The 13,197-nt window shown below is 31.0% G+C and overlaps 1 protein-coding gene across 1 annotated transcript in view; it reads left to right on the forward strand.

Annotated features, from left to right (window-relative positions):
- Positions 1-4,245: 4,245 nt before the first annotated feature.
- LOC129963905 (uncharacterized) overlaps positions 4,246-13,197 on the forward strand; it is an 82,514-nt gene continuing 73,562 nt past the window's right edge. The window contains exon 1 of the mRNA XM_056078494.1: positions 4,246-4,782. Within this exon, the coding sequence (XP_055934469.1) occupies positions 4,644-4,782 (139 nt within the window). The 5' untranslated portion in view covers positions 4,246-4,643. The remainder of the gene's footprint in view (positions 4,783-13,197) is intronic.

The following is a 13,197-nucleotide window of genomic DNA, read 5'->3' on the forward strand; positions in this document are numbered from 1 at the left end:
TTGTAAATATTATTTGCATTAAATTCTCATCTGCTTTTTGCATTACAAATTATTCTTGCATAATTTTTAATAGATAATTACTTATGTCCCAAGTCAAATATTCAAGATCATTCCTCATTAATTGAGTGACAGAACTCAAAAATCTATCATCAACGTGAAAAACAGATCAGAATTGGTATTGTTACGAATCTGTAATGCTGCTTCCCAGCATAGTTGGTTCCATCGTCAGAAAGACCGTTTTACAGTCATCTGTATTGGACGGAGTCCGGGTGTCGCGTCGGAGATCCCAGAACTTGGCGACAAACTTGGCGACCATTTGGCGACTTGGCGACGAATTTGGCGACTTTGGCGCCAAAATAGATTATACCCGAAACATCGAGAATTTTCCCGATCCGTCTATTGGGAACCGAGATACGCCTCGAAAGTTCCTGATTGGTTGAGAGGCTTCTAGCCCCGCCTCCTGAGACCTATAAAAGGAGGCAGTCTGCTGCTGCCAGAGGAGATTATTAATGATATCCCCAAGCAATTTAACACTATGTTGTGCATGTACGCTGATGACACTGCAATACTAGCTAGAAACAAAAATCAAAATTTCATTACCATAGCTTTAAACCGACATATTAAATCTCTTGAGGACTGGTTCGTCGAATGGAAAATTGAAATAAATGCTAGTAAAACTGAAGCTATAGTTTTTAATAAAAATAACTGTAAAAAGAATTTCTCCCCAGTTAAAATTAAAAATCAAACTGTCCCGTGGTCTAAGGAATGCAAATATTTAGGCGTTATTCTAGATAGTAAATTAACTTGGAAACCCCACTTTATTTACACAGCTAAAAAGTTTCGAGACCTAACTCGTAAATTTTATCCCTTAATTTCTCGAAACTCCAAAATGAGTAGACAAAATAAAATGCTTATTTACTCTGCCTACTTGCGTCCAGTATTAACTTATGCCTGCCCTGTGTGGGGATATGCTGCCAAGACTAATCTTAGACTTATTGAACGCCAGCAAAATAACTTAATTAGAAATTTCTGCAATATGAAATACTACATGCCCAATACAAATATGTACTTATGCCTAGACTATCCCCCTCTTAAAAAATTCATTCAAAATCTAGCCACTAACTTCTTTAAAAACATGGATAAGAATGAAAATGAAGCAATAGCTAAAATCCCTAAATATAAACCATCTACAAACTCTAGAAGACCCCGTAATATACTACTTTAATTTATCTCAGCCCTTTAGTTTTTCTTCCTTTTATTTTTTCAAACTCAAATTAAACAGTATCTCAATAGCCAATTCTAGCTCACAAGCAGTAAAAACTTACTAAGCCCAACGGCAGCGTACCCCCTCCCCCCCCCCCTCACCCTAATATCAGACAATCACAATGAGTCCTGACACTCGTCATCTCCAAATTTCGTCGAAGACGGCCACGGCAAAGTATAGACAGCAAAGCACTGTGAAGTCTCTCCTTACCGGGGATAAGCCCCTGCCGGGGCTAGGCGCCCCGTCAACCCAACCATCAAGCTGCCAGAGGAGAGTAGTCGGAACCGATGGTGAAGAACGAGTCTTCCAGAGATTAGCAGAGCAGCGACGGAGTCAAGTTAGTGCTGAACTAAGGTGTGCGCTACTGTCTGCAGTAGAGTCTTGTTGTGTGCACGTCTCGGCTGAAAATAATTGTCTTCTCTATGCTGTATATAGTTGTCGTCTTTGTGCTGTCCTGTGTGCTTTCGTGTAAATAGTCGTTGTTTTTTTTCTACTGCCGCCTGCTGATTGAGCTTTCTCCACACCATACAACTTCCACTATCCAAACGAACCCGGAAATTTCGAAACAGTATGTTACAGAATGGAAGGTTCGGCAAAAAAAACATTTTTTCTCGATTTTGATCCATTTAATCATCTGGATTGTGTGCTTTGTTGAATGAGGATGATGAAACAGAAGCTTAGGATATGTAGTCGAAGAACTTATGTGTATTCTAAAAAATATTTCTTGAAAGGAATTGTATTGAAGCTTGCATAGGATAATCATAATTGTCATGTCTATATGTATGAGTGATAAAATAGAATGATGTGACGTGCCAGCCCTCCCTTCTTTGGAATGGCTTGTAGGCATTGTGGATGTTGAGTCCACATGGATAAAGAAAAAATAGAATGATGTGATGTGCCATCACTCCATTGACATGGTTTGGAGTAATAGCAAATGTTCGACCTATATGGATGAGTGGTAAAGTAGAATGATGTGATGTGCCAGCACTCCCTTTGTTTGGCCTGAAGTAATCACAAATGTTCTACCTATATAGATGAGCGAAAGAACGGAATGACGTGATGCGTTGTCCTTGCACTGGCATGGCGCGTGATGATCGTGAATGTCTGGTTATATGAATGAGCCAGAAAATGGTATATGGAATGATGATCGTGTTAACATTCCATTTACGCAGCTTGAAATAAGATTGAGTAACCGGCCTATAGAGACAGAGGAGAAATATATTGCCTTGATAAGCCGCCAAATTAGTGGTCCTGAGTACAGTGATCGTGACAGCCGTCTCGAGAATGAGTGTTCCTTAAATAATGGTCATCACTTTAATTAAAAATAAACGTTATTCTGCTTAGGATACCAATTCGGATGAGTGTTTTCTAGAAATTCAATTCTAAAGGAATCATATGAAATCTTTAATAAAGTTTCCAAATATTTTTAAAAATTCAGAAAATAACATTTAGAAGATAATGTGCGTAAACTCACGATTGTTCATTTAGACTGATATATGGAGCTACAGGAACTTCATAGTAAGTTCTCGGATTCAATAATAATAGCTTTCAAATGCGAAATATGATACTATTGAATATCCACCATGTGTATCAATTCAATAGACAGTGTATTATATGTAACTTCAAATTGTTTTCCATTTCTGTATACAGGAAATTAGGAGTGAAAAGAGGAATATCTTAAATGTCATCTTTTTTTTTTCTTGAATAAATCTAAAATTTATATCTCTCTAAAGCTTTTGTATTATATATTTCTTTTTCCATATAACTGTCATACTGCAAAAGGATTCTAATTTCGGAAAAATTTCCTGGAAGAATATAAATAACATTTACATGATCCAAGAAACTCGTTTCCAAAGTTATGATAAATAGAAACCTACCTATAATATTTCTTTTTTTTTTCAGATTCTGAATTGCAAATATTCACCATGATTTCCGCAACAACCTTCCCGTGAAAGTGTGTCAATCTCTGACAGAAGCAAATCTTCTCCAAGATTACTTTGGATCTTCCATCTACTCTGCTGCGATGATAAAAGCGTAAGAAGAGACATCCAAAAAAACTCCTTGAGTTGAGGAAACTTGAGTCCGATTTCACGAGGAAAAAAATTCTGCAACTAGCATCAAGCAGCACTCGGATAAATCGCTTTTTCTTCTTTTTATGGAATGTCAGTGACGGATATGGAAAAAGTTACTTCTACTTTCCAGAAATGTCACTTCCAATAGTAATAGATCTTTCCGCCATTGAATACACAGGCGTTCCTTTATTGTTGCCATAAAAAGAAAAGAAATTGTCACTGGTATTTTTTTGCACGAAAGGAAAACAAAGTTCTCTGCTAAGCTGATATTTTTTCTTGGTTTAGATACTGGTGATGTGATTAAAGTTTATAAGGCATTCAAGCACGTGGATAAAAAATCTGTCATTTTTTGGAAAATAATCGAATGTCAAAACTATCAAAAAATATGAAAACAATGATACTGCTATTTCTGGCAGTTTAATATTTCTGGTATCAAAGTATGAAGACATAAACTTAAGGTGGCATCGTATTTATTTTCTGAAATTATACTTTTTGGTGTTGTTTGAAAGCTATTCAGACTTGAGAACTCTAAAAGAAACTTGATTTTCTTCATTCAAATTTTAAATTTTCTGCAGTGTTTTCACAATCTGAAGCGTTCATCTCATGTGGGTTAAAAGTTTGAAAATAACTACATTTTCATTAACGCTGAAAAAAGAAATATAATTTCGCAATCTCTTTCACTTTTGAGTTAGGAAATAGTTTTGACTAAAACAATAAGTATTGAAGATCATTTGAAAAATATTAAAATTCTTTGGATGCTAGAAATGAAAACAATGATACTGCCTTTTTTAAATTAAATTTTGTAAGCATAAATTTGTCTTTTTTCTCTTTGATAAGTTGCTAGTTCGAATCTGCTATGAATCAAAATTTTCTAGAATTTACCCATTTTGAAAAAAATTATGGAGGGAAATAATATTTTCTCTATATAATTTTAGTTTTGAAGACATTAAAGAATCTCGATTGATAGCTAAAAACTAAAAGTGGAAAAGGAATTTGAACTTCTGCAGATATAAACATAATCAAGATTCTAGAAATAATCTAGATTCCTAAATAAAGCACAGGATTCTGAAACTAGAGTCTTATACTTCCTGTCTTCCGAGAACTAGTGAATCAGGAAATAAAAATGTGACAGAATTAAGAAATACGAAGAATTTTCAGCAACCCAATACATCGAATACAGTCATCGTATTGATTAATTCATATCCATATCTATGAAAATATAACTCATAAATGCAATCATGTATAGAACTTATAAAAGAGCCAAAGAGAAGAGCGCTCTATGCTAGCGCTAAACTCTATCGACAGAAATGAGTTCCACACCGATTGGCTTCAACGAAAGCACTACGGCGATGACGTATCTGCCCAGTCCTGTTACTATTGGACCATTTGTTCGATACAATAGATCCATGATTCTGGGTGGCAGATTGCTACCACCCAAGCCTACAGGTATGTAAACTTTGCATTAATAGAAATTTTGGTGATTATAATTTTTTTTAAATATTTGTGACAACAAAAGAAAAGCCCTCAATCATGTCTTTTTCAGTAGAATTTTTTAGTTAACAGATATCATGGTACAACTGCTGTACCAGTAAAATGTTTCCTCTATCTATGGTGTGATACAGATGCTGAAATAGTATATGTTTCCTCTACATGTGGACTGATGCAAATGTTCCATCAATAGAGTTTTTTTTAATTGATTGTGTTCTAGAACATTTTAGTTAGTTCTGATGCTGCTATTTTACTCTTTGCAATTATTAGTAGATTGACTGATTTAGTGGCTCAAAAACTATTCTTGATTATGCTACGCCAAACGTATGATATAAGCAATTATCAGTAGAACTATTACTATATATATGGGTTGATATACATGTTATGCTAACTGATAATACCCTTCAATAGTAAGGTAATATTTCAGTAATTATACTTTAAAATGTATAATAAAATCAAATATGATTAATGAACCCTATAGAACTGATCTCTCTATTCTCTAATAATATTATCCTTTATCTAAAGACATCAAAATATCTATAAATAGGGAAGAAGTCGTAAGAGATTTTTGCTTGTTGCATATTTAGTTGATAAAATCTATACGTTTTTAGCTTTTCGAAATCTGATATCTTCTCTTTGTCACTATTCAAAATGGTACCTCATTTTGACGTTTGATTCATTTTTTTCCGTAATTTCGATTATTAAAAATAACTGCCAAAGTTAAGTATAATTACGTGGTTTATAGTTTCTTGCAAAATACAAATTGATTAACTTTTCAAAAAAATTCAACATAAAATAAGTATATATATTACTTTTCGGAGTAATAAACAAGCCCCTGTATTAGGCGAATAATTCTGTATCAAATCACTTATCTAATAACTATACTTTTATTCCTTTCTCATGTTGTCTTACCTCACGTATGATGGTTGTATTTATTTTTATCAACAGAAGGAAAGAATTATGGATATGTAAGCAGGTATATAGGGTTTATTAGTGTAAGATCTATGTTAGACCATGCTGAGACAAGCATAAGGTTTAATCTAAAAGCACATGGATAAAAACCCATTCAATCATAAATAAAATCAACTGAGATAAAAATGCATAAATTATAAGAGGTACAATAATCATTTCACAAAATTCTAAAATTTCGGGATCATATAAGAAAAAAAATTAAAACAATGTAAAATGTGAGATTAATGAAACAACCAGACAACATTTACAGCGACAAACATAAAAAAGTTAACAACAGCTAGATGCAAGTAAAAAGGTGAATATATTTTTTGAATTTAAAAATATTCGGGTTGTATTTCTCACTTACCAGGTCCTGGAAATAATAAGAATGGCACTTGTTTAAAACATGCTTAATGACATATTCGACATTCGATGTTGGTGCTTTTACTCCAACAATCACATGCCTATGACTATGTGAATATGATCAAATGCCTATGAATGTTCTTTATGAAGGCGTATCAACTTGTTATCAACCTCATATATAGGAACTGTGGGCGACATAGAAATTGTCGGCATGGCAGAACTCAATTTATTGTGTATTTAAAAATCTCATGCTTCTTTCCAAGTAGAACGAAAAAAACGCACCAAGGATCACTTGACATCGCAATATTGGACTCCTTATTTTAGGAAAGATTATACAGATTTAGTAGAAAACTCCGTCATTTCATTTCCGCAGATACCATAAAATTTAGCACCCAGAAAGGAAGGAAATATGGATTCCTTGAGTTGTTATAAGAGATAAGAGTGTGTGTGTTTTATCCATTTTTTCTATGTCATGAGAATTTTTTTTCCAACTCTTCGTTAAAAAAGGATATGTTTGCCCATCTGAAAAATATTTCTGTTTCAATATTCAACTTAATTCATTCAGAGTTAAAAATTCAAAAGAAAGTTTTTATGGTGTCTTCAATAAGAAATCCCTCAAAAGGAGTCGAAAGAGTGAAACTTTTACAATTTTTCAAGTAATTATCATAATGAATTCGAATTAATTAATATAGTTGCATAATATTTGTGTCGAAATTTTTAGTTTTCAAAAAAATCACCGAATTTATTCGAATGATTAAAGACATTTTCCGATGGAGATTTCCTATTTCAATCAAAATTCCTTTTAGTTTTTAAGTAAAGATTCAGTCTTTTAAAGCAAAATATTGTCACTCGTGAGAATGATACACGTTGTATGGAAATACTTTTTTCCCAATTCTATTACGCCCAGTTACAATTGCGTGAAATCATCTAAAATAGAATTTCCTACTCTTGATGCAATAGCGGCCAGCTTTAATTGTTATGTCGATAACTTTTCTTCCATTTGGCATTGTATCAGTATGTCTATAAATATTCGATTTTTAATTCATAATATGAAAAAATTAGGCTGTTTTGCAGGCAGAATTTTTAATCATCTATAACAGTAGGAAAGTGGGTTTTTTTTGTTGTTGTTATTTGTTTGTCTTTTTTAAAGGTTGTTTTGTAAAGATATATCTTAAAGAAACGCAAATTAATGAGCACTATAATATTCAATGTCTGGAGAGTTTTTTAAAGATAATTTAAAGAGGGATGATTAAGACATTTCTGTCTATATCCTTTAACATTCGGGGCTGTTAAACCTTAAAAATAATTCTAAATTTAATATTTTTACCAGTAGACAATCATCTATCAAAACTATAAAACTGCTAATCCAGAATCCGAATCTGTTAATAAAATCAAAAATAGTGTTCGTTCATTTGAGTAGATCATGGATATTTACTAGGTAAAATAAATGCCTGCATTTCGAAAATGACCACTTCGCCAAAATAACGAATAGTGCAGGAGAGGAAATAGACATTCTGATTCTATAGTCTTATATCAAATTCAAATTTTAAAGTAATATCAAAGAACGCAGTTAAAATTTGGTGAGGCAGAATTGGGTAAACGGATTAGAGGATTCATTGAGCATATGGATAAGTCTTCACTTCAAAATAAATTTCTTGTATATTTTTTAACAGAACATGGACCATTTTTACAATTTCTGCTTTTATTTTCTTTGATTTATCAATATGTAATTTACAGATCATTGTTTTCCCTACAAAAAAAAAGTCATTGTAATAAATATTCAGTTAATTTTAAGAAAAGCTTAAATACTTGTAAAATCTTACCATATAATAAAACTGCAATTTTTAAACACGAAATCATTAATTCCATATACAAGGGGTATTTTAGTGACTACCACATTTATATTTCATATTTTTCAGAATTTTATCATATACATAGATGTTCTACTTTTCAGAGTTGTATTATATTGTTTTCTATTTTTTAATTATCATATTACTAGCTTCTTTCATCTGTAGGTAAATTTTATTTACAACTTTTATTGTTAAACTTTTAATTTCACTCTCTCGTTACAAACATTACAGTTGTTTCATAAATTTCATTTATTTTATTTAATATGTTATACCATAATGTTTATTTATTATATATAAGTGATGTAGCGTTATGCTTCTTTATTATTATTATTACATATAATTGCTTCAATGTTTATTTATTTTATTATTTATCATTTTCCACAAATGATGGGAAGTGGAGAATGCGTGATTTAAACTTTTTCTTGAAATTCTCAAACTTTGTAGAAAAATGCCGTGCTCTATACCTTTAGGATAAGCTATTTCATCATGTGAAATGAAAAGAAATCGAGCTATAAAAAGTTCTATAATGAAAAAGCTGAAGGGAATTTTCCAAATAATGAAAACAAAAGAACTTTTAACGATTGATATTACAAATATTTATAGGTTTCAAAAATTAAGAATTTCAATTAAAAAAATTAATAGTAACACATTCTAAACAATTTAAATACTTATTTTCTCCTTAAGGTGTATGTATACACTTGAAACTTCGAAAATTGTTCAAAATATTGAATATTTTTTTATTGCTTAATAATGTTGTCTGATCCTTTAGCTTTCAAACGATACCAAGATGTTCTCAATATTCGAAATATTTCTCGAGTTATAATTATTTTTCTTGCGGAGCTTTTATTAAAAACTCTAGTTACGGTGTTTTTAAAACTCATTTTATGAAGAATGGTATTTTTCCACTATGTTGCTTCATTCAAACAATCATAACTCAACAAGAAATGAACCAAATACAGTTATTTATATATCAAAATAATTTGTATGAAATAACGGATGTTTTGTGCCTCAATCAAAGTTATATTTATAGAAATACATTTTTTATAGCTATTTGAAAGTTAAAATGACAGAAAAAATCTCGTTTTTTCTATTTATTGTTGATGACAAAATTGTTTTAAAAAAAACTGTACATTTTTATAACTTGATTGAGGCAGACAACATGAAGACTAATATTAGGCATCATTTCCAACTAGAATTGTGTGTCTGTAATAATTAGAATTTAAGATATCATGTTTAAAAAAATAGGCTATTTAGCTCATTAAATATTAATTAATTAATTAATAATGAGTGTAATATGGTTTTTTCACACTGAAATGAGTTTAAACATATATTAATGACCTACTGTGAAAAAACTGGACTTTTAAAGTTAAAATTAAAAAAAAAATCTTCAAGTGTTTACGTACACCTTAACAAAAAATAATAATAATATCTATTGAAAGCTTTTATTTTCTGACTGAATAAATCTCCCTCCATAAATTATTTCCTCAGACATATATTTAAATAGACATCAACCGCATTCAGTATTATGCTTATTGGGCGAGCATAAACGTGCAGTGCTGGCATTGACAATAAAAGAATGGTTCTGGATTCCCTTAAAAGTTTACGGGGCTGATTCAAGTTCAACGAGGCCCAGATGTTAAGGATCCAGCAAATTAGATGTCGAATTATAATGGAAATTATCCAAGCTTCTTCAGTGTTTTGTCTAATGATTTACTCTTTATGTATAAGCGGCTTTAATTAAAACTTCCGGATTAGAAGAATACTGAAATAATTAAACGCATTGTTGTAAGCATATTTAATTAAAGCAATTTATTTCGTTTATATGAATGAATCAAGTGTGTAAATAGGTTTTCATTGAAAATGGGAATTTTAAATTGCGGATGAGTTGTTGCTTTTAAAATGTGAGATTTCTGTTCTGAAGTAGAAAGAAAAATTCTGAAAAAATAAAAATAAAAAATTAAGCAAACCTAGAATGGGTTTTATTAAATATACATCTGCACATTCTGAACCGGTTGATAAATAATTTGATACAGATACATTTACCCATGTTCATTGCTCTTGAATATTTTGATACAAAATCAACCAGCAACATTCTATATCTTGCATCAAATATTCAAGGATATTTTATGAAGCATAACTCGTCAAGATTTAAGTTAAGGGCTCGTGATATGTACAGCACCTTCTGTTGGTGAAGAGAAATTCGTATATATAGGTTTGCACTAGAGCGAAAAGTCTCAGGTACAAACCCCAGTTCCTTACATTTGAGATAGGTTTCCTTCCTGAATATCTTTCCAGGGAACTGTACCCAATGTGTTTCGTTGGGAACAAAATCAGTAAAATCAGCGCAGATGCTTACCTGGTCAAGGAAGTGCTCGCCGTTGAACCAGTGTTTGAACATATATAATAATAGGTGTAAGGAGAGATAAAATTGAAATCTGCTATCGCAAATTTCAAGATGTCATGTGAGAACATTATTATTTTTATGGGTCATTTTTTGTCTTAATTAATTTAATTCCTTAGCCAGTTTCAACAGGTTTGAAATAATCACGTGTCTATTGTATTGGGCAATCGTCAGCTTTTAGAAAAGCGATCATTTATTTTTTTTATATCAAAATCATTCGCGCTCCAAAACTTTTTTTGCCAGCTAGAAATATTGAATATATATATATATATAGCTTTTGATACCTCCTTTCGCTGTTTTGCGTTCATTTCCATTTTCTTCTCGGTGCTTCTTTGGGAGATAACTTCTTACAATCCTTCCCTTCATTGGCCAGGCAGAAGAATCATGCATGGTGTACATCACGCCAAGTTGTAATTTTTGTTGGCAATAAGTCACCAAATTTGATAACCTTCGTTATCATTTTCTAATAACCCTAGAAGCTCAAAATTCATGCCAAAATTTAAATCTCCAGTTTTCTAAAAGTGCATTTTGTAGCTTCAAACCAAAACAAGTCTGATTCCACCAATGTGTACATGTGTTTAATATATGACCTTGGGGATCTGAGGATCACCAGATGGTATAGTGTAGTAACTATTAGAGGAATGCATGCTTAAGTAGCTATCTGACTTTTATTCGAAATAGTGATCTATTTTAATATAATTTTCGCATTGTTTCAAAATGGTACATTAATACAACCACTTTAAACCTATAAATTTACTTTCTCCGTTCAAAACTTCTCTTCACAAATATACAATGTATCTATATGATTAAATGGATATAAGAAAAGATGTTAAAATATTTTTTTTTTTGAAATGAGAAATTTTTAAAATTTAAGTTAAATATTTCCGTTATGTCAGTTTACCTTTTATATACTTTAGAAGATACATAAAATTCTACTTCTAAGAAAATTAGATGATCCGATTTCAATATTTTTTGCATATTTTTATTTCTATATAAATACTTGCTGAAATATTTGGTTGTGTATCGAAGTTACAGTTTTAAGGTGATTCAAAATATTTATCTCGAATCTAAAGGCAAGTAGAGATGAAGGAAATAAGTGGATTTTATTATATAATAAATGAGTGATAATGATGCTTTAAAGTGGTAGAGAGTGAAGTCGTAAATAATCTTTCATGTTTCTCGTTTCATTCCAAGTGTGAATTTCGAATATTACAAGAACCTTAACTGACATTTTGTGAATGGGATATGTGTTATATTGAAAGATGTTGTACGCGCGGTTATACAGCCAGTGAAACCTTACTCCCACAAGATACTGTACAATATTTTAACTATGTTATTAGATACTTTGAAAGTCATAATTTTTTTTTGAAATAGTAGAACGATAATTTTCTGCGTTTTGTGGCAAAAGAGGATAGAATGTATCAAATATTTTTGTACCACTTCCTTAAGTAAACTCAAAGGCAGGATACTTCCTGTTATGCCTTTGATTTTGTGATACACTAATAATTACAAAATGTGTTTGTTTTAGTCTGCTTTACGTGTTTTAAACCCGTGTTAGATATTTTAGAATCTCTCTGCATTGACAACAATGGCGGGAAGTTATTTAATAAGAATTACAATTTAGAATGTGTATGTCTTTTCTCTTTTGAAAAATTAGTTACCTCAATTTTTTTATTTGATATACTTAAAAAACTTTGAAAATTAATCTATTATTTAAAAGAAATTTCTAGATTTCTCAACAGCAGTTTAATTAACATTTTTGTTTCTTCTGCGTATTCCTTGTTAACATCAGTCTTACTTTACTTAAGAAGGACTTTATAGAATCATACAACATTCAAAATTTTAAACTTACTTAGAGTTCTTTAGACAATTTTCTATGTAAAGCCATGTTTTAAATACGTATCAAATCAACAGGCTCATTTTATCGCTTGCTGTTTGGCTTAAAATGCAAAAAGAGGAATTTTATATCATCCAAAGTTAAATCAATCATTATTTCAAATATCCTTAATGTCTCGGTATCGGTGAAAGGCCTTTCGTTTTGATAAAGAAGTTGCCGAAAACTATCTTCTCCCCGAGCCGCTTTACGACCATCTCGTAGATTATAGGCATAAATCTATGCTCTACTCCTTTACATGATTTCTTAGTGTGCCTGCAAATGGAAAACCCATACCTTTTTATTCTCCATTGCACTCCGGACTGAACCAACATATTTTTATGATATAAATTCTTTGTCTAAATCTTGATTTGTACAAGAAACTAGCAGCCTTTGGTGACTAGTTTGCTCCCTGGGGAAATTGACCTCCTTTTGCTGTTAAACTATTAGTTCATTGATCCAAAATTTCAGTTTGTTTTCCGACAAGACTAAAAAATGAGAATTTGGTGAAACTGTTACAAATTATTGCAAATACAAATTCAAAGGTGTAAATAATTCAAAATAGAACATAAAATGAAAATTCTACTTCGAAGTTAATATCTAAATAAACATTTCTTAAAAAAAAAACTTATTTCTAACGTTTTTAAATGTACCTCATTTAAAGCGTTGTTAGAATAATAAAATTAGTTCAAATTTCATCTGAACAACAAAACCGTTATTTTAGATTTTGCATCAAATTAAACATAGAATAATTATTCAAATCAATGAGAAAATTTTACATAAATAAAATAGTGGTCATTATAAAAGTCTCATTTTGAGTTTTAAGTGCAAAAAGCAAATTGATGAAAAAAAATTTCTGAAAGATAGAACTGAGAAACACCAAGTACTTACTGAATTTTTAATATATATTTTTTTCTTACATTCTTTTTTTTTTT

This window comes from Argiope bruennichi, chromosome 3 (assembly GCF_947563725.1).
Source record: "Argiope bruennichi chromosome 3, qqArgBrue1.1, whole genome shotgun sequence".
Taxonomy (NCBI): Eukaryota; Metazoa; Arthropoda; class Arachnida; order Araneae; family Araneidae; genus Argiope; species Argiope bruennichi.